General features: G+C 49.1%; 1 protein-coding gene across 1 annotated transcript; it reads right to left on the reverse strand.

The window, feature by feature from the left end:
- LOC103896570 (myeloperoxidase-like) lies at nucleotides 1–24,388 on the reverse strand. The gene is given in 17 exon segments (XM_009276435.2): nucleotides 1–14; nucleotides 4,548–4,765; nucleotides 6,411–6,648; nucleotides 8,917–8,933; nucleotides 8,935–9,082; nucleotides 9,478–9,724; nucleotides 11,627–11,787; nucleotides 14,281–14,596; nucleotides 15,594–15,800; nucleotides 16,919–17,048; nucleotides 18,433–18,556; nucleotides 20,065–20,240; nucleotides 21,143–21,224; nucleotides 22,798–22,935; nucleotides 22,998–23,107; nucleotides 24,136–24,245; nucleotides 24,308–24,388. Coding segments are annotated over 17 exon segments (2,517 nt in total).
- Nucleotides 24,389–26,900: the final 2,512 nt, after the last annotated feature.

Genomic DNA, 26,900 nt, shown 5'->3' on the forward strand with positions numbered 1-26,900 from the left:
TCAATACAGCAACGCTAGAGAGAGAGAAGAGTTGCTTAAGTTAAAGCTCACAATTGACTTCTCAATGTGAAAACAATTATTTCAGGATGAAATAAGAGGACTGGATTCTGAAATGGGAGAAATTCCCACTGGAAACTGCTGGCAGAAATAGCTCCACTGGAACAGACTGGAACAAGCTATCAAAGGGCAAAGTGTTGGGACTGCTCAGTGCCAAGGACCACATGGGCCACCCAGTCTTCACAAGAACAGGACTAAAAGGAACTCATCTAGCGCATACAGTTACTACACAGTTAAATAGAGGTATTAACAGTGATATTAAAAACTTCAGAGGGATTCCAGGGTAAATATATTAGAGACAGTTCATCAAGACTGAGGAAACTGTATTTATCATGCTCCAGCTGCAGCTCCATGATGAATCCATGCATCGCTCAGTTTTACAAGGCACAGATTGGCTTTGGATACCTATTTATAAGCAAAGGCAGAGCTGGAAATTTTCGTAATGACAGGAGAAGAAGAGTTTCTACAAGAAAATATGTACTGACTCATGAAGATTTCCGTGGCATCCAGACAGCTCTGACAGAAATGTAACGTGACGGGCTAAAATAGCTTGCACTATAGGACTTGCATCCAAGGGGGTGGTGCACAGTACAGCCAGGTGAATGTGGGCTGGAAAATAAATCAGTTTATCACTGTAAATCACAGAAACATTGAGGTGGGAAGGGACCCCTGGAGGTCTGCAGTCCAACCAGCTACTCAGAGCAGGGTTAACTCCAAAACCAGATTAGCTTGCTCAGGGCCTTGTCTAGGTAAGTTTGGAGAATCTCCAAGGATGGAGGTCCCACTAGCTCTCTGGTCCCTGTGTCTGCATTGCACCACTATCATGGGGAATAATGTTTTTCTTTGTCTAATGGGAATTTCCCTTGTTGCAATCTGTGTCTGTTGCCTCTTATCCTTACACTGTGTGCCTCTGGCTTCATAGCTACTCATCAGGAAGTCGAAGACTGAAAAGAAATCACCCCCCCTCTGCCCTTCTCTTCTCCAGACTGAGCAAATCCAGCTTCCTCAGCCTTTCTTTGTACATCATGTGCTCCAGCCCACTGACCACCTTGGTAGGCCTCCACTCAAATGAAGTATAGTCATCACTGGGAGAAGGTCCTGAGCAGGATAGACTCAGGATGGACATCCATTCCCAGAGCTGAAACAGCTGGGGAGGCTGCAGGTGGGGAAGAAAGTGAATGAGAGGCCCTGACAGAGCTGGGGGGGAGAGCTGCATTTCTGAAATCAGCAGCAGAGGCTGAGCAGGGCAAACAACCCCGTCCCGGCTCCTGCAGGCTGTGTTCCCATCTCAGTGGCTCCACAGCCAGGGAAGGCACGCTCTGGGCAGTCCTGTTGCAACAGCCCCCATCCTGCTGTACAGGCATTTCACGGGTTTGATTAGGTAATCAAGCTGATAAACTAGATTAAATTTTCCAAATGTCAGCCTTTTCAGCTAAAATTGGAAAAATAGGTCCTCTGTGCTTAGTGCACACAGAAAGATCATGGGTGACTTTGAGACAGTCATTTCCTCCCCCTTAAGTTAATTGCTGAAGTCAAAAGGTAATGAATGAGCCCTCTGTCCCCAGGGGGGCTGAACAGATGCTGGAAGTGCAGACATTAGAGTGAGACAACTAATACTAGAAAACTAAAGCTAGAGAGACTGAGACACACATCCCCCATGTAGTCAGGCATCTCACACCCATCAAATCTGTTGTCTCCCGTGTAGCTCTCAGCACCAGGAACTTACCCAAGAAACAATGGGCTTCAACCCACTCCTAGGGCAAGCTTGCATGCTTTCTGCCTTCAAAACGTGTCCAGGCTTATGTTTGTCAGCTACACACCCGGGGTGTTACGCAGCCCCAGCATCGCCCCTCCACCCTGGCCAAGTGCTGGCAGAAGTTGGTATCTATGCCTGTTCTTTTTCTCCGAGGATCTCACGGGAACTCTTCCCATTTTGGAGGTGATAAGGAGAAGATTACTGTCAAGTGTTTGTTGGAACTAACTCCTGCGCCAACCCCTTTCGCTGAGGAATATTTCATAGTGCCACATGACACAGGAGTATGGGTCAGAAACTTCAGCAAGAAATATCTTCTTTCATTAAAAATACACAGGTTCTTGAATCTGCTTTGTGCAATATCCCCATACAAAACCTACCACCATCTTCCACTCACTTGTGGTTACTGCACCTTTTACAAAGTGCAAGGAACATTTTGGCCTCAGCTCAAAATTGCAATTTATTGATCTATAGCAGTAACACAACAAACTACAGAGGAAGGAGAAAGCAGTTTTAATCCCTTTCAACATAAGATATTGAGGGGACAAAGTTGGAGTAAGACTAGATTAGCTTTTACTTTCTTGTGCTTTAAGACTGTTCTTTTCTTTGCCAGGATACATCCCATCACCTCCACAGCCCAGGGGTAAGTCACTCTGGCTCATGCCAGGCTGCAGGAATAACTTGTCACAGTTTTCCATCACATTAGATGATGCCTTAAGCATTCTGGACTAAGGGCAAAAAATGATGACAGAACAGCTTTCTTCCATGTGGACAATTTCTTCATTCCATATTCAAGCAAAACCTGAAACAGGGCATTTTAAACAAGTCTATTTGGGGTGCATGACAGCTATTGCTTCTTCACTCAAAGGCACTGTGAAATTAGTAGATTTTCTCTGGAAACTGAAGTACGTACTCTCTTTAAGCAAAAAAACTGGAAAGCAAGAATAAGCAGTCATTCCAATACCCCAATCTCTTTCTATATAGGTTGGAAACTTTGAAAGGAAGGTCCAGAACATGTTTTTGACAGTAAAGCTTACTGAAACGCAGTGTATGTGAAATTGCCTCAGCTGGTTTGATTGGGAGTCAGTCTCCAGATAACTCATTTTGCTTTGCTTTGTGATATTGAGTGATCTGCACAGATCTGGGACATCTTTTCATGAAGTTCTTTTATCGCTGGACTCCATCTCACTGAAAAGGCTTCATGCAGACTAAATTGAGCAAATGACAGCAATCATGCTCAAACATTTCAGGCAGTAAAAGCATACACACAGTAAAAAAAAAAAAAAAAAAAAAATCAATCTCAGCAGCTTCCCAAGTCTGGACTTCTGGTGAATCTTCAATGTTCAGCGTTAAAAGTCACCAGGTGCTTCTTCTACAGGACATAAAAAGCAATGTGTTAACAAAAGAGAAAAGGACATGCCATAGTTCCCTGTTATCTTGTGTGATTTATTTCCATAGGTTAAGCTGGAAAAGAGGGACCACTAACTCTGGTACTAGTCCTGATTGCTCTAAAGACCTCCACGGATCCCTCCTTGACTACAAGATCCTACAGGTCTCACTTTTTCTGGCACCATGAAGGTGGCATTTACGGTTGCTCCCTGCCACACTTTCGAGCTGATAATCCCATAGCCCTGTGGAGAATATAATGAACCATCCTCACGCAAAGTGGGAGCTGACTGCAGACGGAGTTATCATAGAATCATAGAATAGTTTGGGTTGGAAGGGACCTCTAAAGGTCATCTAGTCCAACCCCCCTGCCGTGGGCAGGGACATCTTCAACTAGACCAGGTTGCTCAGAGCCCCGTCCAACCTGACCTGGAATGTTTCCAGGGATGGGGCATCCACCACCTCTCTGGGCAACCTGTGCCAGTGCTTCACCACCCTCAGCGTAAAACATTTCTTCCTTAGATCTAGTCTAAATCTACCCCCCTTTAGTTTAAAGCCATTCCCCCTTGTCCTGTCGCAACAGGCCCTGCTAAAAAGTTGTCTGAGCTCTTAACGATTGCTGTTAGCTGCAGAGATTTGTTCCTTCTCACAGCCTGGATATCGTCATGAGAGCATGGCAGGGCCTGACCATCAGAGCAAAGGAAAGATGATGTTTTGTTAGGAAAAGGCATGGCCCTAAGGCACTGAAACAGCCCTCCTTTCCCAGGGGAGAGCTACTCTTGCCTACATCTACTTCCCAGGGATTTCAGAGAGCATTTTGGAAGAAAAGCATTAAACCTCAAGAACTTTACAAATCCTGAAGGCAGCTGAGGGAAATACTGTAAATATAAGCAAAATCTTTCCTAGCAGAAGTCAAACTCCACAGTCTCTTCCATAAAGTAGGAACCTCTACTCAAGTGCAGAGCTGCTTTTGGTCTGACCAGGATGTGCTGACAGCCTGCTCAGAGCAGTGCAAAAGACAGACCAACCGCCTAGACAGAAAGACTAGCCTCCCCGATCCGGGCATCACTTCCCATGCAGAAAAGCACAGGCATCAACAGCGAAGAGCTAAACTGAAAAGTCTGTTAATCAGAAAAAGCCCAGAGCAGTGCACTTAGCTTGGTCTTGCAATGCTGATGCTGGAAAATCTGCATGCTGGAGGTGCTACTCTCAGTGGACCTGATGAAATGGAGTATCTAAACATGTGCTAGATATGTACCTGGCACATATGTTCAGACCTGTTTTAGAGCCTCAGGGTCTGGTTATCTCACACGTTTGCAGGAAGGAACTGTCTGCTTTTTGAAGCTTATACCTTGCTCTGTAACTTCCTCGGTCCTCTTTGACTTCCAGGCTCTGAGGTTCAGCTTTGGGATCCAGCTCACAAAGCCACAAGGGTATCTGTTAGCCCAGAAGATATGTCTTGGTACTTTAGAGATGTGGGTGTTGTCACATATTATTCGTGACAAGGAGATTTTGGCCAGTGAAAAGCGCTGCCGAGGAGTGAAAAGCCCTCTGTTCTGCCACCAAAACCTGCAGGAGAAAGAAGACAACACAACAGGTTTTTGCCTTCTGGCTTCTTCACATTCAAGACTCCTGTAACATTATTTCCCATTAACACCAGTAACACATTTCTTTTGCCAAGAACAAATTTAAATTTCTGTTATTTAAATCAAGAGCCCCAGCTCACCAGCTGAATAATTTAACTTGCTTTTCTGCCATGGACATATAATAAAGATGCAATTGAATTAAAGCCTTGCCCTGTGTTCCCTCAAATGAGGCACAGGCACCCTCTTTCAAATAGAAAAGTCTGCACATACTGTACGCGGACTGTGGTTACATCCACATGATTGCCATGCTGGAACCAGCCCTATAATTACTCTCTTTAAAAAAAATGGGTTCTTGTATCCTGCCATAAGAATAGGATTTCTAGATATGCAGTAGACTGTTTGCCTTTAAGCTCCCAATACTGGGTTTTGAGCTCACAGTAGGTCTTTCTAGGCAGAAAAGTTTCCCAGAAACACTGGTCATGATCCCATTTTCAGGCAATATTGCTAGCAAGTACCGGGACTTTGCTTCAGAAATGCAGCTTAAAATGGGGCACATAACTCACTTCTGCACCTGATGCCCCTGAGCAACTTCAGGGAGGAGGAGGACTCCAGGTATGTTGAAAGCACAACACTTCTCAAATTATTTTGGCTGGCAAGCAAATCCCAACCCACCCATATCCTGGTGCAGGTGAAGCCCAAGCACTCCTACATGTCAGACCACAGGGTTCCAACTCAGAACTGGGGTGGAAAGGAGAAATAGTGAAAAATCATCTCTAAGACCCCTAAGAAGTGCATAAGACACTGTGATGGTGCAAAGCTGTGTATTGCAAACTCAGGAGATGGGAAGGTGGACAGATGTTTGACTTTTGCAGGGCACAGCAGCCCACAAGGAGCAGTTCCACAGAGAGGGGACAGGGATGCTGCCAGTGCCGGGGAAGCAGCTTGGGCTGAACTGAGGCTTAACCAAGAGAGAACAATTAATCTCTTTTACTCCCTGCAAAGCCTGAAAGTATGTTAGTCTTTGAGCAACATCCCTTGGTCTGCAGGCAAATTTTCAAAACTACCCAAAGCATGAGTCACCACATCAACAGATGCTGAGCATCTACTGTCAGTGCAAGCCATTCAGGCTGATTAAACCTGACGGCTTTTTTTCTAGTTGGTGAAGTCAATCCATCTAGATCCTGGTTTTCCCACCTTTAGAGCTGTACCTGTTTTTCTTGTTAAGGTATTTATATGTTTCCCTTTGCTGGAGTGAGCTGCTGTTTGAACACACAGTAACACGGACCTCCTTGGAACCACTTATCTGAAGGAGGAAAAGAGCTCAAACATTCACACTGGGTGTGAACCATCAGCATGGAGAAGGGCAATCCAATCTGCACAAGTAGTGATTGGCAGTGAATGGGCTGAGAGTGAAAACACTTGCCTGGGAAGGGATCTTAGCCTAGGATCTCAGCCATCATCTAGACAGGGAATAGGAACATCACCAGAAAGGGAAAGAAACATTTGGAGGAGTAATGAAAAAAAAGCAACAAACAACTGGAACGGTTTCCAAATCTGCATAAAGAAATACACATAAACTCCAGTCTCCCTCTGCCCTTTGGGGTGTGAATACCCAGTTCCTCTCTTACCTGTCCCCATCACGAATGTTCCTGAACTGGGTGCCAACGAGGCAAGCCATGAGAGGCCCAACTCTGCCTCCATTCACAAAGGGCTCTGCAAGTGCCCCAATCCAAATGTCAATATCCTTTGGTGTCCCATACAGCCGTACGAACTTCTTTGCCAGACCACGATTCCTCAACACTCGAGCAGGTGTCTTCAGTCCAGAGGGTTATGAGAGCCCACAGAATTGTCTCCAGGAGTTATAGCCTGCAAGCAGTTGGGTATCAGAGCAGACAGATCAGTAAGGTGTTTCCCCCTCCTGGAAAGATTTTTCCCTCTCTTTCCCAAAGTCAGGGCACAGGTAGGGTCCCAATATATTTAAAACATTTTTCTAAATTTTTCTATATTTCTGGTAATGCCATCAGCTTTCCACTCCTCCAGAGCCAGTTCATCCTGCCTGGCATTTCAATGCTGTTTGTGGAAGGGCCATGTCTTTGCAAGTGATCTCTGCTAGTGGGAGTTGCTCCATCACCTTCCAGCATCGTTTTGCTGTTCCACTTAGCAGCAATGCAGGTGCCTGTGCACAGCCTCCAGAGCCACGGTGTCTGAAAGTGATGGCCATTACCCTCCTGGTGATGGGACCGAGGAGCTATGGGAGGCCCATGCCCTGCTGAAGCTGCAGCAGAGAGACAGAGGACCGACGCCAGGGCATTTCAAATAGCAAAGGAGACCTATGTTCAGGCACCTGATCCTGCATGTGCTGTGACTGCTCCTAACCCTGTGCTGTGGGTGCTCAGATGAAGGGTCTGGGCATGCCTAATGGCTGTCTCATCTTCACTGTGACCCAGGAACCCTAAGGGAGCATACAGTCTCAGATACCTTCAGCTAGAGCCACAGGAGAGAGGTCCTCACAAAACTTGATGTTGCCTTCATTGAAAGTGAATCTGGACAAGATGTTGATGCTACCTCTTTCTGTACAATAGGATAGTGGCCAAGTACTTCCCCACAGCTGGTCTCACTTGTGTCCCTGTCTAGCCACAGGGTCTAGCCATCCCACACTGCAAAGAGAGCTCTACATAGCCCAAATTACTTCAGGTGGGAGAGGGCCACTGGACTTTGCCAGCTGGACTAATTTTTCTGTACTGCAAACAGCTGAAAATCCACTGGACCACAACAGGTGCATAATTCTGCATCTTGGTGGACAGGGCACATACCCAGCAAAGGGCAATTTGCGACTCAGTGTCTTATCAAACGACCGCTTAAGTAGAGGAAAAGTCTATGGAGCACTAACGCCTGCTCCTACCTGCCACCTCAGTGAACTGTTAGGTGCAGAGGTGAGATGATGCTGCAGCATACACCTCTGCTGAGAGCAGGATGTCTAAAAACTGGGGAGAATTCAGAGAAAAAGATACAGCATATGGTGCCTGGATGACACCACTACCAAACAATTCAAGGAGACTGAGAATTTGCTTTATCAGAAAAAGAATTAGGAAGCTTTTTTGATCTTGCTATACCGTCATCCCCTTCATAGGTTGTCTAACATCAAGGAGTACAGTAGCACTCAGGGGTGGGCTGAGACCCAAAGGCTAGGAGCTAAACACAAATTCACACTAGAAATACATGTCAGTCCCGCTGCAGCAGATCAGCAGTCAAAGCCATAAATTCAGGATTTGTGGTTCAGATCAGGTTCTGCACAACAGTGTTCCTAGATAAAGCATGAAAAAATAGCAACCTTCTGTTGCGGCAAAGGCAGAGCAATCCTGTGACCTGACCATGCACCTGGATGTATTGCAAAGCCTCTGTCTGGGCTTAAAACCTGTGAATCCAGCACACTTTTCATTACAGTTTCAAAGTGAGCCCTATTGCATCTCCCAGGACGTTACTGACACAGCAGCTCCAGGCACTTACATCAGCCTAATAACACTGTTAGGCAACGACACACCCATGAGCCACTTGTAAAGTCCTATCAACAATCTGTTTCTCAAGACCGTCTTGCAATGCCATTACACTGTTTTTGCATCTTGCGGGGCCCTGAGAGTGGTTCTGACATGCTTTTTTTCTGGGACACAGTCTTTATCGAGAAGTTACCAAGAGATTTTCCTCACATACTGCGATCTGCTCTTCCAGTCATGTATGGCTGGGCTGGACCACTACAGATGCTTGGAAAGAAGCCACGGGGGACTTCTGGCCCTAATACCACTCCTGCAGACTTGCTGCTGAACTACTTTCCCAATTTTACCATTTGAACAACAATACAAATGAGTCAGTTACTAAACACTTGACTCTGGTCTGTGCAATGCCCCATGTTCTTCTGGCTGTGTGCCTCCACGTGTCTCCTCCAGCTCCAGCCAGGCTCTGACTTCATTGCTCAACCTCCTATCGACTTACCTGTGGTTGTACAGAAATGATGAAAAGGTTTGGGAAAAAGTAATTTCAGCCAAGCATGGGCTGGAGATGTTTCTCAACGCTCAATCACAAGAGTGCCTGATTTCCACTTGTTTTTCTTTGGAAGCTCTGCTCCCACAGCCAACTTACCTGGGAGGCCATGATCTCCGCTGCACGTTAAGCGCGGGTAAATCAAACCCAATCCTTTCAACCTGCTCAAACATCCAATCCCGGAGCTCATCCACGACCATTTGCTGCTGTGTCATCAGCTTGGCCTGATTAGCCATCAGGCTCCGTAGAAAGGGGTCAATACCACCTGCAACGGTTACGCAGGGACTTGTGAGCAGTGCAGGGTGGCAACTGTGTGTGTAAGAGGCTCAGGAGAGCTGAATGCAGCTTATGTTCAATTATAGGCTTCTACTTCAAGAGAATCAATTTTCCTGCACTTGAAGAATTAAAAAGAAAATACTTTGAATAATGTTCTTAGAGTCTACAGCAATTAAGCAATCAGACTGTATGCTTCATAATAAGATGGGCCGCATTTGACTGCAGAGAACAGCTATATTGGGAAAAACTGTGGCTGGTAGTAAAGGTCATTTAATACATTTAATGCAAACTGCTTTTAAGTTTGACTGAAGCAGGAGCTCATCCAGAGAGTGCAGAAAAGGCTGAATGAAATAAACTGACACTGCAGAAGTGCAAGAAGTTTACCTTCTTTAATGATCCTCCAGACAGCAAAGAAGGCGTTTCTGAGTTGAATTTTGGGACCTATGGGCTTGTAATTTTAATTCAAGCGGTCAACAGTTGGAGGAACTGAAGCATGAGCAACACGAAAAGCCAGGGTGAAGACATTGGATATTCGAGGATCCACAGACTCATTGTAGCCCCAGTAGCGAGGAATCAATCTCCGGAAACTGGTTCCCAACAGAAGAGGCAGGTAGCCCCTGTAGGTTATAATCTAGGGGGAAACAAGGAAAGTGTTAATCATTAATTGCTTGGCCATCAGTTTCTTTGGAAGCAAAGTTATTGTTTGTGTCCAAACTACAGGAGGTGTCACACTGAACTTTGATGGGATTTATGTAGGAGATTTTGCTAGCACAGATGTGGAGCAGAGAGACTCCCCAGGGCCAACCTTTCTTTCACCTCATCAGACCTTCACCCAGCTGCTCTGGCAGTCCGGTGGGGATCCTTTCTGGCACTGCTGAGTGTGACATTTTTGTTTCTTCAGCTCCGTGGCCTGGGTTCAAAGCCTCTTCTGCACCTGGCCATTGTACCATGCCACAGGTGGTGCAGCTCCAGGCACAGACACAGGCACTGCAGGCCACTGCCTGGGCTCCTGGTTTCTCCAGCCATGCATGGTGGGAGAAACACCCACTCTCTAGCAGTGATGAGATTTGCATGAACATGCAGTGGTTTGCATCTCTACATTCTCTAGCAGTGAAGAGATTTGCATGAACATGCAGTGGTTTGCATGAAAATGCAAAGTGGACATAACTGCTCCAGGAACATCAGGAAGCACAGCACTGCTCATGCCTGACACACGCTCATCCTCTGCCTGTGCACCGGGATCCTCTGCCCGTTGGTGCTGAGGACTTGGCACTCAGGTGTCCCCAGACATGCTCCTCCCTGCCTCAACAGCTTGGCAGGTCAGAGTAAGATGAAAGCCTGCCAAATCCTCCCAAATATTCCCTCCTCATCCTATAGGTAGAGGCCATTCCCATCAGCCAGGTAGATCTGCATTTCCTCCTCCCTCCCACCCTATGTGCTTCAGATGACAAAGGAAAAGTCAACAGTGTTGGCACAGATGATATCACCGCCCACGGGCAGCTGTGTTAGTCCTCCCATAGTAGAGGTTTCCAAACCTGGTCTCATGTCTCTTTGGGATATTGAGGAGGCTGCACAATTTAAAAAAATCAAGTTCTTTGACAGTAGGTGAAAATGTCTTAATTGTCTGAAAATTGCAGGAAGATGAAACCATTGATCTGAACACGATGATGGAGACAACGCTTTTAGTACAATTGTTTGAGTCTCTCCACATTGGCTTACCCAACATGTTTGTTCAACAATACTATAATATTTAAATTGACAGGTTTAAAAACAAACCTTTTGATATTCGTGCTTTTTTTTGTTTGTTTGTTGAGCCAACTCAGAAGAGAGGTTTCCAATTAGGTACGACTAAGCACTGCCTTTGGAAACCCCATGTATTCTTCTCTCACAGGAGCCGGCCTTTTCTGTTGGTTGTAAAACCTCATCTGGCTTTGAAGCTGGTCCTGCTCCAAATGGGAGGCTGGACAAGAGACCTTGAGAGGTCCCTTCCAAGCACAGAAATATTTCTGTGACCCTAGGATCTCATTCAGGGTAAAGTCTGTGGTACAGCACAGTCCCGAGGGGTTCTTTGCCCCAAAACAGTAAGGACAGAGGAATGCCCTGGCTGGTTGCACCCACCAGCACATGGGGCTTCTTGAGAGGAGGAGACTCACAACCCAGAGGAATTTTAATCCAAATCTCCAGTACCATTTTTATCCTGTACCAAACACTGGTTAGAAAAACTTTTCCTCTGACTTTTCTGTCCCCATGTTTCTCAAACAAATATGTGCAGTTAAAAACCCATCAAGCAATTTGGAAATTTATCAGTAGAGGGGCATCAAAGATTCAGGGGGACCCCTCTGTGCTTGTTATTTCAGGTATCTCCATGTGATTTTGCTTTGGACGAAAGGGGCTGGTGGAAAAAATTTGGTCATTTCCACCCCAAAATACTGCACCCTTTGGACACCCCACACTAACAAAGCCCATCATGTTAATTCTGTGAGACTGCAAGACAAGGCAGCAGAGCCAGGACATACAACATCGTGGCTGGTACCTGGATCATGGCACCCAGGATCTTTCGTGCCTCCTGGTAGAGCTTCTCTCCATTCCAGTGGGGATTTAGTCTCTTCAGCTCTCTAGCCAGGGGGTTGTGCTCCCGCACAAAGAGCGTGTGCATGCACGTCAGCTCCAGCACCTCGTTTGCTCAAGAATCACCTAGGAGTATCACAAGTGAGCAGACTTGTACTGCCGGTGACCTGCTGCTTGGCTGCTTCCCACTGGAAGGAGGCGAATGTCACATTGGGAAGCACGCGCAGAGAAATTTTTACATGTCTCGATATCTCTGCATTGTGACGAAGATGGGTAAGAAACACACAGGAGGAGAAGGAAACCAGGGTCTAGGTCCCGAGGGTTGGAGAGCACCAGAGAAAAGCCAAATTTCTGCTGAGGCAGCAAAAGCCAAGATGCCACCGTGGTTGTGCGCAGCATCACAGAGAGATGGGGCAATGTTTTTTTCAAATGAGGGCTAGGAGCATTAACTTAAGAAGCTAAATACCAGTAGGTGTTCTCCAGGCTCCCAGATCAGGGAGACAGTCTCACAGCTCAAGAGAGAAATGAAAATGGGCAGAGGGAAGTTAGGGTGGCCAAGGGAGCTCTGAAAGTCAGAAGGCATCTTTCAAACCAGCTGAAACTATGGCCAAAGCAAGATGACAGTCACAATCAGGCTCTCTGGTGAGTAAAAGTAAAAGCAAAATGAGTCACAACTTGAAGGAATAAATTACAAATGGCATCACAATGACATATTAAATCCTTTTTCAAACATCTAGGGCAGGAAACCCCAGAGCAAGCAGGTGATGAGAGTATAAAGAAGCACTCAGAGAAAAGTAAATATGTCATATTTAGTCCCATAGTAAATAGAGGGATTTGCTCTTGCATTCAGCACAGAGCCCTTTTCATTTACTGTCAAAGGCTGTCTGTAAGAGACTGCGGAAGGAGAAACAAAAGAAGCACTGTGAGGTTTCCTCGAGCAGAATGCATCCAACCCAGGGCTCCCAACAGAGCTCCAGTAGGAAATCGCTGAACCTTGTTAGGCAACTGCACACATAAAATTTCCCCAGTTCTCAGGGACCGGAAAAGTCACAAATAAGACACTGAATTTTCAAAGGAGCTTCCGAGCCAGCCTGAACTGTTCACTATAAATTCATTGACGGCTATGTGCCCTGCTATGGAACAGCAACTGCTCCGGCAGCCCCTAGCTGCAGAGTGCCGGGGGCTGGGAGCCCACCCTGGGAAGCATCCAATACGCCTGCCCGTTCTGCTCCTCACTGGGCATCTGCCCTGTGCCACAGGTCCTGCGTGGTCCTCACCAAGGAGAGACCTGCACAGAACTGGGGAAGCAGCTGAAGACATGGAACGATGGATGGGACAGACGGAGAGATGTGAGAGGTTGAAGGAAACATAAAACAACAAGAGCTCAAAAGGAGGGCGCTGGAGGATGACACCAAGCAGAGCTCTCCCACCGGCCCCACCACCAGGTCCTCACGGTATCCAAGGACCATGGGGATGTTGTCCAGAGGAGCTTGGGCCAGATATGTAGGGGGCCAAGGGAACAGAAATCAGCTCCACAGCTGATGAGATCTGTTGTGCCCTCAAGATTTCTCCGGCAGTGCCATGAGCAGCCTAGTGTGGCCAGAGCCAGCAGGAGTTAGCCAGGAGGTCCTGCTCGCCGAAAGAAAAGAACCAGGGAGTGAGACACTAATTCACAAGGTGTATCGGAAACATCCCTCTCTGGGGTCCCACAGGCTTGTGGCAACATTCTGGTCCTCTCCAGCAGGGGCCAGGGAGAAGGGAGCAATGCTCAGGGCTCCAGGAGGTCAGTTATTTTGCCTCTGTGTGCTGGGGACAGGAGAAGACAGCAAACGGCAGCAGATGGGAAGGTTGTGGTGGCTGTGCAGTGTTCTGGCTAGAGAGGAGGCATGGCTTTGGGAGGCTGTGCCCAGGACAAAAGGAGTTATTTTGGGTTGAAGAAGTGGTCAAGAGGATACCAAAAGCATGCCGAATGATAAACGGAGCAGGAGGCTGTCTTGATGGACTGAAGGCCTGTGCTGATGTCCTGGCCGGTGTGCTGCCAGTGCACCCCCAGCCTTCTCAGCGGTGGTGACATATCTTAAAAGGTCACCTTGGTCTGTGGCTAGCCTCATTCTCAGTCCAGCTGGGATCTAAGCTCCTCTCACAGTGCAGCAGACGCACTGATGTGCAGCAGCACAGGCAAATGTTTCATGGAGGTGACCCAGCCCAGCACCAACACGCCTCTACCCATCCTGATGGAAGAGAGACAGCCACCAAATGACGTAGCATGGAAAAGCCGTTGCCTTCAGGCCAGTCTGCTGTTGCTGCGTTTGCTCGGCTCCATCATGGCACTGGTTCTCAGGTCACCTCCAGCAGCCCCACGTGCTTTCTGGGCCCTACACCAGAGCTGCTGAGCACAGATGGGACAGCTTCACTACAGGCATATAGTCACAAAGAAGACTTGGAGACGGTGAAGACCTTTCTCCTACCCAAGCACAGCCTGTCTCAGTCTTTCATGATGTTTTGCTATGCTCCATTTTCTACTTAAATAAGAAAAACAAACAGTTAAAGAAATAAACCAGAGCTGTTGGAATTGTTCACTCTGGATTTCAGGGTTAGGGGTGCCAGCACCCGACTTACCTGCAAGAAAGCAAGGGATTTTAGCTCCCCGGCTGACTATAAGACAGGGGTCCTTCCGCATGCTGTCAAAGGGCATATATGCCTTCCCCCTATCAGAGAAATTCCAGTTAACAGCCAGCAAGCCCAGCTGGCTGGTCCGATCCCTCAGTTTGTTGGCCAAAGGCACTTCACTGCCGTACACCACGCTGCCATCAAGAAAGGAGGTGAGCGCATTGATCTGACCTCGAATTGCTCTGCCCCTAGTACAAGCAGGAGCTGAGTGGAAGAAAGGAAGGCAATCTCTTGTGTTTTTAATTTGTGGGTCATTGGGTGGGATCTGCAAAGAGATAAAAGAATAATTCATCACCAGTTCAGGGGTGCAGAAACTGCACTGTGATACTACAGCCGTAAGAAAAGCCAGGCAGGAGCCATTTCAAAGACAGTCCCCATGCTAGATAGCATGGAGATCAGTCATAAATCCCAGATATGATTGACAGCAGAGATGCTATTTTAGGAGTCCAAGTCCCAAATATGCATGAAAGCCTGGAGATGCCTAAATTTCCATAAAGTGCTATGGATAGCTAAACTTTTTTCCCTGAATATATACATACTGGATTGAATCTTTAAAGCTCAGGTGTACCTATCTCATGTTGGAGTCTAGTGTCCATGTCTACATTGTGGACAGCTGTCACCCAGAACCTGTGACCCTGCCTGCATTCTCAAATGCATGTTGGGCAAATACCCAGTGATGCTCCATCCCTTCACAGTTTTCCTTGAAAGAAAATGCGGGTACGTGGGAGAGCCAGAGCTGCAGTACATCTTCAAAGGCAGGAGAGCAGGGCTGCGGGGTGGACATGTACATCATTAAGCATTTACTGGAGCGGAGACTGCAGTGTGACTATCATGCTAATGCCTGAGCCACTATTGAGAGATGCTCGTCACTTCCTTGCCCCATGCACTACTGAGCATTTAACCATCAAATAGGCGTGGATTTGCTGGAGTATTGACACCCATCAGCACCTGTCTCTGACACATTTACCATAATCCAGGCATCACCCACGTTGCCTTTGCGCCATACCTCCAAAGCAAAGCCATATCGTTGAGGGAGATGGGTAAATGGTTGGGTACGGGGGAAAGACAGGCTGTGACTGTGCCTGACATCTGGGGACAGCCCCTGGCACCCAGCACCGCCACCTTACATAGAGTGGTCTGACCCCCTTGGCCTGCTCTGGGAGGATGTCCCTCCTTGGCCAAGGATGGGGAGAGCCACCAACATCTCCTGGTTGGAAGGCAGATACCCTCTCTCCCTCTTCCCTGCAAGAAGGCGGCTGTACCTTGATGGGAAAGCAAGGGGGCTGCTTAGCACAGCTGGTGTCACAGTCCACCTCACCACTGAAGGTGACTCTGGCTGGGGTGTCCGGACTGAAATCCAGGTCGTGGTCAATAAACTGGCCCCATTGCATGAGCATGAGTGATCTATGCTGGTCCATCCTGAGCTGCCCAGGGGGGAAGCGGACAACCTCGTTTGACACTTGTTGAACCTGCAGGGGATGAAGGTAGAACACGTGCGTTAGGAAATGACTTGTACGAATGGGTGCATCGGTTCGTAGGGTCATCAGCAAAAATTCACAAGGCTTTCCTTATACTTCATGGAAAAAACCCAAATCTCTCTCTGAGTCGGAAGGCATTACTGAGTGCCCCCTTTGCTGAGCATTGCATTGTTCTGGCTCTAGCCAGGTTTCTGAGCCTCTAGGCCAAGAGTATCCCTTGAGGGACATGTGGAAGCAGCTAAGCAAGAGCCGTACTGGATAGCCTGGGAAAGGGAGGCAAAAGATTTTAAAAGACCGCTTTGAAATAGAAGTGTGGAAAAAAATAGTCTTTGGGAATTTCTGAAGGTTTTCTCAGTAAACTCCTTCTAGCAGGACACTCTCCCAAAGCCCTCTTCCCTTCTCACCCCTTCCTCATCCATCACGATTCCCCCACAGTTCTTCCTTCATGTATTACTACAGAAAAAGCGGTCAAAACTCTGCTCAGGCCCTGGCACTGTGCTGTAGAGCAGAGTTAGGAAGTACAATGAAAGCACGACCATAAAATCGCGGAGCTCCTCATTAGTGCTGTTGTTGCACCAAGCCCAAGTGACCAGAAACCACATCACAGTGCCCCTGCTCCCGTCCAGGCTCCACGAGAGCCACACGCACCCCCACAGATCAGCCCACCCATGGACCCACACACAGAATTTCTAGCTGGATATTTTTTATTCCGGGGATTCACTTGTTTGTTTTATCCTCTGGCATATTGCTTTTCAGGAGACAACCATCTTCCACAAACCAAATCAAAAAAGGTGAGTAAATAACTTCGGCTTAAATGTACTTAATTTAAAAGAACACATTGCGCAATTCTTTCTTTATCCCGCGCTTCTCCAGTAATCAGATTAATTTTCCTCTGCTTTTCCTAAAAGCATGGGAGTTAGAAAGCATTTCTGTTAGATCACCCTGGAGATTCTCATACGATCAGCCTGAAGTTGGTGAATTTAACTTCCTCCTCCTGATCACCACCACGCCAGTTGGTGGACGTGCACTTTGACGCCTGTGATCTATCCAAGGACTGGCAATCCCTAAGCCCTGACACTGCATTTTCAGATGACTGTTACAAACGTTACCAGTGGAAAGGGGAATCCAGAGAAACGCTTTCCTTCTGTCCACCGGTGGGGGACTGACACGCCATCCTCATATTCTGCTGGCAACCATCTGACCAGGGCTCTGTTTGAAGCTCCTAGTGATGGGTTTCTCCTGTCAGAGTGCATGGAAAAACAGCAAACTATTAGTGTCATCGGGATCATGGCAGGGCCAAGAGTTCATGGATGCGGAGAGAGACAGGAACCTCAGAATGGGACCACACAGCCACGTACAATGGTCGGGGAGCTGCTGCAGCCCTACGGGTTTGGTGCTACCAATTAGCCTCAGGTTTAATAATAATAACAATAATAATAATAATACACGCCAAGCCTCAGCTTCTCCCAGGCAAGAACTCAGGTTGCTGATGAATCCTTGTGTCATCCAGCCTGAAGAAGGGCCCTCGGCCTCAGACCATGGGTGGAACACAAAGGTGAAAGCTTAACATCGGAGAAAAGGGGCAGAGACTTAGGCCCGTTCATTTAATGGTGTTACCAGTGATCTTTAATGGAAATGGGGTGATTTGGATTGTGAGTGTTACTATGCTGTAATTGGACTACGTGGTTATTATAGTTTGATTAGATCGTTAAAGCCTTAATACGGCTAATAATACATTTAATTTTGGAGTGCATGTATAAGATGTGTTCTCTGGTTGCCTGTCATACACCGTGGGTGTAACACTGCCTAGGGCCAAGCAATGGAGGGACGCAGAGCACAGGGCACAGCTGAGCCCACCTTCTCCAGGGCTTCAGGGTCTGGTTCAGGTGTGACGGGCCTGTCCTTATCCCAGAGCCCAGATACCCCTCCTGAATGAAGACACCGCTGTCTGAAAATGGAAGGAGGCAGGTAGCTCTCTCCCTCTTACACAGATACCTGAAGGCTAAAGCATCCCCTAGGCAGGCAGAGCTGTCTGAACTCCTTCCTCTGCCTGAGGTGCTCCCAGGAGATGCTCTGTCTACCAGGTTCTTGGTAACGGGAGGGATGGGGAATGCTCCTACACTGTCCCTTTTAAAACACTCCACTTGTCTCTCACATTGCAGTCATGCCCGACCATTTGTCCAACCATGGGACACGCAGAAGGTGCTCTCTCCCAGCCCGTGTGCCAGAGTTCCTCCCACGCACAATGTGGGGCAGGGAGACGGCCAGATCATGCCCCAGTATGTGTTTGGGGCAGGAAGCCCTCTGAGACCCTGCAAAGGGGCAGAGCCAGACAAAGCCCAGGAGAAAGACGAAAGATGCAGCCTGATGACTGAGACCCTGGGCGAGAGTTAGTCCCCAACACAGAGCTATTCATATTTTGGCCAAAGAGCTAGTTCATGTACAACACCAAGAACCCTCAAAGCAAGACTGTAATTAAGAGCTCCACACATCTAGAAAACAACACCGTGGGGTGTAAAACTCTAAAGAAGGCATACTACATGGATCATCCTTGGGGCCATGGGTCTAGTTCTACTGATGGAGGACCCATCCATCCATCCTCCTGTTGACACAACCTCCTCACCTGTTCTTGCACTCACCAGTGATCGTTCAGTAGCAGCAAGAAGCAGCACAATTTATTTTCTTATCCTGCTGGTCACATCCGCTTGCTTTGAAAATCAGCCCCAGCTGAGCTGGTGTCAGCAAGTCTGCCAGGTAACAACGGAGAATAAACATGCAGGAACATACTGGCCAGGAAAAAGTTTTCCTTCTTGTACACTTGAAATGGTTTCTTATCACAGTATTACCCAGAAGAGCACAGGAGGCTGTCATTTAAGGTCTTCCTGCTCAAAGATGTGCTGAGGATGCTCTCTAGAGCAGCAGATTGCTTTCTGTGGTTTGGAAAGAATTAAACCCAACAAAGTTGCAGTCAAATCTTACTTATAATTACATGTTAGGCCTGTGCAGCAGTGGAATGATTTTCTAGCATTAGCAACCCTTTTTCCTTCCTCTCCCCTCCCTTTTTATCTCCACCATAAATTGCTAACAGCTACAGTCATCCTAGTGGTGGGTGGCAAGTTTTTTCCCCCTGTGAAGCAGCCACCAGTGTGTATCACCACTGTTCAGAGCTGCCTGAAGAAGAAACCATCAGGCGGCTGGGCAGCACAAGGGGACGCCGGCTTTGCATTTCCACCGTGCAGATTTCCCCATGCATGGGAGGTAAGTGGATGAGTTCAACCAGCAAAGCCTTCTTGGCTATTGCTGCTAGCACACCACGGCCTCAGTCCCTTGGAGGTTTCCTAGCCACTGCTGCCACCAACAGTTTGGGTCACAGCATGGTTTAAGAAGCCACTGCTGCCTCCTGGGCAGGTGGATGAGAGGTGGCAGCGGGGTGGTCTGGCAAGTCTCTGGAGCGGTGCTGGAGCATCACTCCTGGATGGAGAGGCTGGAGCCGAGCACAGTCAGCCCTGCCTCCCTCTTCCCACTCAGCCCATGCTGGAGCGATGCTGGAGCACCCCATGACGTGTGTCGGCCTGCCAGTGCTTTGCTGTAATGCTGGGGATCCCCATGAGTTCACCTTTATATGGCGGGAGCCCTCCCTGTGCCTCCCTGAACTGCTTCTCTTACTGCCCCTAATTTGCCTTCTGCTCTCAGCAAACTGGTCTTGCTAGGAGGCCAGGACTGCCACCTCATGGAGGACATTGCTCCTTCAAGACACGTGCTGGAATGTCCTTTCACATTGCTCTGTTCTCAATCTCTATTTGTGCCTTTCTCACAGCATCCTGTTCCCGATGCAGAACAGTCTGGCAGTGACTTTGACTATTGCTGGGCAGAAAAACTACTTACCTTGGGGTTGAGCTATTGTGAGTTACATCCTCTGTGTTTGCTCATTCCCTACTTAAGCAAAAGAATATTGTCTAGCAAAGTTTTACAAGCTTTGACCCATTGGTACATTAACCGGTATACTGCAGAAAGAACCAGGGAAGTGCACAAAGCACTTTCATTAACAGATAAACCCCCAAATAATTCTTTTAAGATGGAAAGAGAGCACAGAAAAATAACTCAGCTTTGCCTCACTGCAGTCGCATGGGAGGGATTTGAGCCGTGGCCCATCATAACCCCCTTTCATTCCCTCCTCCCAAGCCCCACAAAGCCCCAGTGACCAAGCCCCGTATCTTCCTCCTCTGCCTTCCTCCCAGCAAAGTGAGATCCCTACCTGTGACATTGAAGTCCCCCCTCACAGCCCATCGCAGCTTCTCCTTGAGGAGGGTCAGGGTGGTTTCCATGTAATCTGCAGCCTGAACAGCAGCCCGAGTCCCCGCCACTGGCTTTTTAAAATATCCCAGAACCTCTGTGGGGGTCAAGGCATCTTTCTGCAGGTGCTCCTTTATGCTGCAAGGGAGAATAAAACAAAATCTGCAGGACCGAAATGGGGCAAAGCCAAGAGTCCTGCAGGTTACACACCTGAGCGTCGGGCACGCCAGCTCTCCTGCCACGTTACTAGTCTGAAGCGCAGACAGAGGCAGAGTCATCTACCTCCCTGCACAGTGGCTGGAAGAGACCAGGGCTGGTCCTGCCACCCTCAGCAGAGGAGCAGAGTTGCAGGAAGAGAATCTCTTAAATTGCCCAGCCCCACCTGCCAGAAGACAAATCTTAGGTCTTTACATCCTTGAGGCAACCAAACCTCACGCAACCGTTATCCAGCTCATCAACGTCTGCAGGTGCCAGTCTCCATCCAGAGGTCCCAAACATCTCCAAGTCACCCCGTCTTAATGCTGCTGGAGCCTTCTCTCAGATGGAGGGGTCCCTAAGCCAGCGAGGGGTTTCAGAGGATGGCTACTGAAGGAGGATATGTATGGGCTGGTAGGAAGCCGTACACTCCCAAACCATGGTGGCAAAAGCTGGGCTGTCCTGTCAGATCCCACAAAATGTCCTCACAGCAGTTTGCTCCCTCCATAGGAGGGAACCACTAGAAATCAGCAGGAACTTGTGCTGGCTCCAGTCCTCCTTGGAGTATCCCTGAGGGATGAAACAGAGCCAAGCAATACTGAGCTGGGAGGAACGGCATGCATGGAGGAGGACAGAGTTACAGCTCTTAGTGACCCAACAAACTGGAGCTGTGGTGTAAAAACAGGGTGAAGGCAGGCAAAATGCTGGACTACAGCCCACTGTGCTCCTGGAGGACCTCGCACCCTTGCCCACTCTGCCAGAGCGAGGAGGAAAAGCCAGTGATGCTGCAGTGCAGGCAGGGCACACGGCGTATGCCAGCAGCTGAGCCCAGTCCCGACTCTCACTGGTCGCGTGTGCGCTTGTAGGCTGCATTCACCAGCTGCTTGGCCTCGTTCACGCTGCTCAGGAGGGATGAGTCCGACAGCTCTGCTGGCAGAATTCGGTAAGGGAAAGGAAAGAGCAGAGGTGAGAGTGCTGTCTCCCACCCGGGAGCATCCCTGTGCTGCAGTGAGGTTCTCTTCATGCCTCCAGCACCCAGGGGTATCGGCACAGCAGTGCTGGAAGTAATTGCTGCTGCTCGCTCTCTAGAGAGAGGTATGTATATACATATATTCCTTAGGGGAGTCTGAGAGAGTCACTCCCGGGCATGAAAAGGGTATCTTCATCAGTGAAGGCTTCAAATAGCCACCATGAGAGATGTAGGCATCATCCCTCCTGCCATTTCATAGCAGAGCGGTTGCTATTTCTTCAAGATATTTTGCAACCCCAATTAATGTGATTCATCTTATTTCTACGCCTCCAGCCATAGTTGCCTTCAGAGAGCCTGCACGGATACCACTGGCTGCCGTGACAAGCATGAAGAGCCCAGCATTAAGAGCTCTTGTCTGCTGTTTTTTTCTCATCACTGTCTTTAGTCCCCCACTTTTTATCCTAGGTTGGTTATAGCCACGTTGCCAATACACCTATGGTGAGTTTGGGTCCTTCCCCATGGCATCAACTGGCCAAAGCTCATATATATCCCCCTACACCTCAAGGCAGAGGATACACAGCCCGGTTTCCCCACTGCTTTCTCCAGTCCATCCTGCAGCCTCCTGCCACCCTCACTGCTCCCCCTCCTGCCTGGGGAGCTCCCAAAAATGAATTGCGTTCCCATCATCTGCTGGCTGCGGGTCACAGAACAGGAGGGGACATTTTCCTACAGCTTCTAGGGAAGAAGAAAACTTCAGATATCACCACGAAGCGGATAAATATCTGCAAATTGTCCCCAGATTCTTTAAAATATCTTCCCTGATCAACCCGGAGTTCACCTCTGACAATCTTGGTGAGCAAAATTATTGCCTGGACCACCATTTGAGACAAATGAAAGGTCAGGCATGTGCTTTCCGTAAGGATTTTACATTGTAAATTAACAGGCAGAGGTCTCTATAGGTTTTGGAGCAGTAATTCAGGGCTGGAAGAGAGCCAAGTGACTGCCCCATCCCCAAACTCCACAGCCCCCGGCAGCTCCGATTCACCAAACGCTGCAGCAGCTGAAGCGAGTTCACTTCAGAAAGAGACAATAATTCATTCCTCACTCTGAGAGCAGGAACCAGCCCCCCCGAGAAGAGGGGAGTTCAGTTTTCAGCCTCCATAAAAAACAGCATGAATGCAGTAAGGGAGCTGCCTGCTGCCGGCACTGCAGCCCCCAGGGCTGAACCGCGCTCTCCCGGGAGAGGCTGCGCTCGCCGCTTTGCAGAGTGTGCAGGGAGGGAGACCGCTGCACCGTGGGGAAGGAGCGGTTCTGAGAACTGACCTCTCCTTTAACGTGGTTTTAAGAAATCAGACAGGGCGTTAACTGGTAAAAACGTGAAACAGGCAGGATTGCTGCCACAATAGATACCAACTGACTATGCTCCTTCTGACACCTCTTCAGGACTTTGCTGCTTGCAATAGAATGATTCAGGCTCTTCTAGACATAACTTTATCTTTTCTACTCAAGAAACCCCCTGATCTGCAAAACCTGAGGAAAGGACAATACCACAGGAAGAAGATACAGATGCCTGAAACAGGCTGAGGATCGCCAGCAACCCCAGGAAGATTTCTGCCTTCATCCCTGCAAAGAAATGCAAGAAGCGAAGAAAACCAAGGATCTGTGGATCTCGCCATGCATTGGAAAGGTCAGTGCTGACACTGCTGATGGCACGTGTTAAGGGAGCTCACCAGGTGTCCCCTTCCCAAGAGCGAGTGTGCTGCCTGGGAGGTCCTTCCAGTGGCACATGGCCTCCTGTCCCGGGGACCTCAGGCACTGGCGGGAACACACTGCTTTGGCACTACAGGGGCAAGACAAAAGGGAGCAGGGGGCAGAACACCCTGCCAGCGCTGCAGGCAGGCAGCTTGCCGGGGAGCCTCAGCAGCAACACTGACCGTGCAGGGAGAGTTGGTGCATGGGGTTAGAAGAGCTGGAGGGGAAGAGGGATCAGCCAGGGCATCATGGGAGGTCCTCTACACATAGACATTTGGGATGTTTTTGCCCAAAGCTGACCCACTCACCTCCCAAGGCTGCTCCAAAGCAATCAGCTCTATCAGAACGAGCCCAGAGCTGTGCGCTGTGCCTATTGCACATTGCTTAGCACCCACCATGTAGCTGCCGGCAAAGGTAGCCCAGAGTCCACCCTAAAATGCCGAGCTAAACCCATTCCCTGTGGAGGAGCCCCCAGCAACAGCAGCAATGTGGTCCAGCCACATCCTCGCTGTGCTCCAGCTGTGCTTGGTGCCAGGCGGAGAGTGGTGCCAGCCCTGGAGCAAGGTGGGGGAAGCCACCACACAAGCAGCGGGAAGCACAGACCTCAGCTGGATGCTCCAAACACAGCCCCAGTCCCCCACCCGTGGTTCAGAAACAAGCGCTCCACGAAAGCAAAAGCAAGCGTGCAACGGGCCAGGCTCTCACCTGCGATCTTCTGCTGTCCTCACCATGGCCCACTCCGCGCCTGCACTTTTATCTGCAGCAGGGCATTATCTGCAGCGGGCGGCCCAGCAGGGCTGACCCACGGAGCTTGGAAACTCCCCCATGGGTGCATGAGGCCAAGGCAGCGCAGCACCCACCTCCCACCCCAGCTCCCTAGCAGGGAGGCTCCTGTGCACCCACCTGGATACACAGCCTGATGCTCAAGCAGAGCTTCCCCAGTTTTTTGGGGGGGAGATGTAAGGCAGTACTTTGCCATGGTTTGAGAGTCTTGACTCCTTCTGGGGATGTCTTACAGGGACAGGGTTCCTTCCCCCCTGGTGCTCTTCATCCTTTGCTGCTCTTAGAGGTCAAGAAAGATGTCTTCATATCCACCTATGGAGGCACCAGCTCTACAGGGTGTCTGCTCTGCTCAGCACTCCCCATCTCACCTCCCTAATCCGCCCTGCCCTGTGTCCCTGTTGTGGTCTGGAAGGGTCCATGAATGCTGGTCCTTGTGCATTTCCCTGCGTAGACAGGAGCAGCAGGAGGAGGAACCGGGATGATGGTTTGAACAGGTTTCACCAACCTCCAGCTGCTGATCTTGAGCACAGGGCAGCTCAGGTAGGGTCTCACCCTTGCCCAAACTGCCATTGTACTGGGCGCTCATCTGACAAAGCACCACCTCTTCCCCCGGCCAAAGACCCTCTCCCTGTCTGAGTGCAAATCTAGCTGATGGACAAATCCTTGCCGTGTTACAGCTGTGCCGATGGGGCAGGGCAGTGGGATACTGCTGGGTCAGGCAAATGATGTGCTTGAACAAGCTGATGTACAGAGAAGCAAAGGAGCTGCTCACCAGCGCTCCTCCTCAGCTCACTCCTCACTAATTGCGCATTGCAATTGTGTTTTTCCTTCAGTAACAGAAACTCCTTGGTGCAGCAGCACAGACTGAGAGCACCCAAGTCTCTGCCAGTGTTCCCCCGGGGTAGGTTAAATGAATGTCTATTAGCTGAACTCTTCCCTGCGTGGGGCGCTCCAGGAACCGCAGTGGTTGTACAGTGCCTCTAGCAGCGACTCTGCAGGTGTCCCCGTCCCGAAGCTGGGCTACTTGCAGGTGGAGCCGTACCTTTTGACGCACTGTCTTGGTCCTTCAGTGCTTTAAAGAAAATCTGCAAAGCAAATTGCAATTCTTGCAGTGAGTCACAGGTGAGGCTGCGCCTGGAGCACAGGTCCTGTTTGCAGACCCCTAGTCCAAGACAGGTTTTGGCAAACTGGAGGGAAGCCCTAGAGCACAGGACATATGAGAAAGCTGGGTTTGGTCAGCCTGGAGGGGAGAAGGCTCAGGGGAGCCTCACTATTGGCTTCAACTGTCTGATGGGAGGGCTATAGAGCAGATAGAGCCAGAGTCTTTTCCGAAGTGCACAGTGGAAGGACGAGAGGCAATGGGAACGTGGTGCTGCAAAGAAAATTCCCATTAGACGTAAGGAAACCACCCATGAGAGTGGTGCAGTGCTGGGACGGGGCCCAGAAAAGGGGTGGGATCTGCATCCTTGGAGATAGCGCTCACTTGAACAAGACCCTGAGCAACCTTCCCTGGCCTTCGAGGTAGCCCGGCTGTGGGCAGGGGGGGCACCAGAGACTCAGGAGGTGCCCGCACCTTTCTGCACGTTTGAGACAGAAGCGGAGTATCTGCCTGAGGTGCCACCACCACCAGCTGCTTGCACAACGGCGAGCGCAGCACTGCTCTTGTGCAAAGGGGCAGAGCTGACAGATTTTCGAAGCCATTATCTGTGTGCTTCCTCTGCTGTACGATGCAGCTCACCGGTTAGAAGAGGATAAGGATTTTTCAAAGGCTAGTGAGACAGTTAGTGCATATCTGTGCCGATAATTGCATTTCACAATTAGGAACTTACTTAATTGCTCTCAAAACTACTTCAGAAACCATGAAAGTGGGAGGTTTTGAGAGATGCTTTGTCTCTTGAATGTGTTCACTTTCCGCAGGGCCTGTGACCCTGCTCCCAGATAACGGTGTATGGGAAAGGCTGTGTATCTGGGTGAGCCTTCTGTTGAGCATCAACACAAGTGCCAAGCCCTTGTGCTCACCACCTTCAGGAGCAAAGAAGAGACCACGTGCTGCTCCTCTAGAGTAAGGGAACAAGAATATGTTGATGCAAGCAACAGTGCCTCAGAGCAGAGACGTGCCATCAACACCTGGGATACAGCCCAGCAATTAAAAGCAGAGGGTATCTAGATTATATTTGCATTTTACCTTATTTTTTTGTTTCTTGTAGCCTTTTGTGTTTAGCCACCAAAGCCTGAAGGTCTTAAACCTTTCTCAAGAAGACATCTCTCAGCTTTGCTGTAAAACCTGCCTGGTGTTGGGGAACCAGCTGAATTAGGGTGACACTGCTAAATGACCCAACATTTACGCACCAGTGGCCTTCGCAGAGCCCCACGTAACACCGCAGATCGCAGTTTCAGGTGCCCACGTTTCCACTGATGGGACTATGAGGCATCAGCTACTCCATGAGTCGTAAGAGCAAGGTACAGAGCCAACACCTGCGGTCTGGCCTCAGAGCTTTTGGGGTTTCCTTATTTTTCCCTCTTTTAGCCAAAGTATATTGAAGCATATAAAGAGTATCATCCAGCTGAACTGTTCCAGCTGAATGAGAGGGGAAAACCACTTTTTTTCTTCTCCTTTCTTGGGGTCAGATGCCACAGACAGCAGCTTTGTTCAGTTCCAGATGTCTTCTAGGCAAACAGGCAGAAAAACTGCAACTCCTAGCAAGACCAGAGGAAAGCTCAGTCTGCCTCCGGCATCTCCACCCCTCTCTTGCCACATCAGAGAGACCACACAGGGTTGAGGCCCTGCAGAACTGAGCAGCTAGAGCAGGTCCACACAGGAGGATTGGACATCGAGTAGCCCAAGAGTCGTGTGTCTGCCATGGTGGCACTACAAAAATCAACACCAATAATAATAATAATGGCATTTTTGATAATACACATTTAGACTTTTGCACAGGGCAGCAGTCCCCAGAACAACGCCAAACTGGGAGACACAGAGGTAGCAAAGCCTCTTCTCTAGGCATAGCACTGATTGAGACCCCACCTGCAGCACTGCGTCCAGCTCTGGAGCCCTCAGCACAAGAAGGACACGGACCTGTTGGAGCAGGTCCAGAGGA

This window comes from Aptenodytes forsteri, unplaced genomic scaffold (assembly GCF_000699145.1).
Source record: "Aptenodytes forsteri isolate BGI_AS27 unplaced genomic scaffold, ASM69914v1 Scaffold209, whole genome shotgun sequence".
NCBI lineage: Eukaryota > Metazoa > Chordata > Aves > Sphenisciformes > Spheniscidae > Aptenodytes > Aptenodytes forsteri.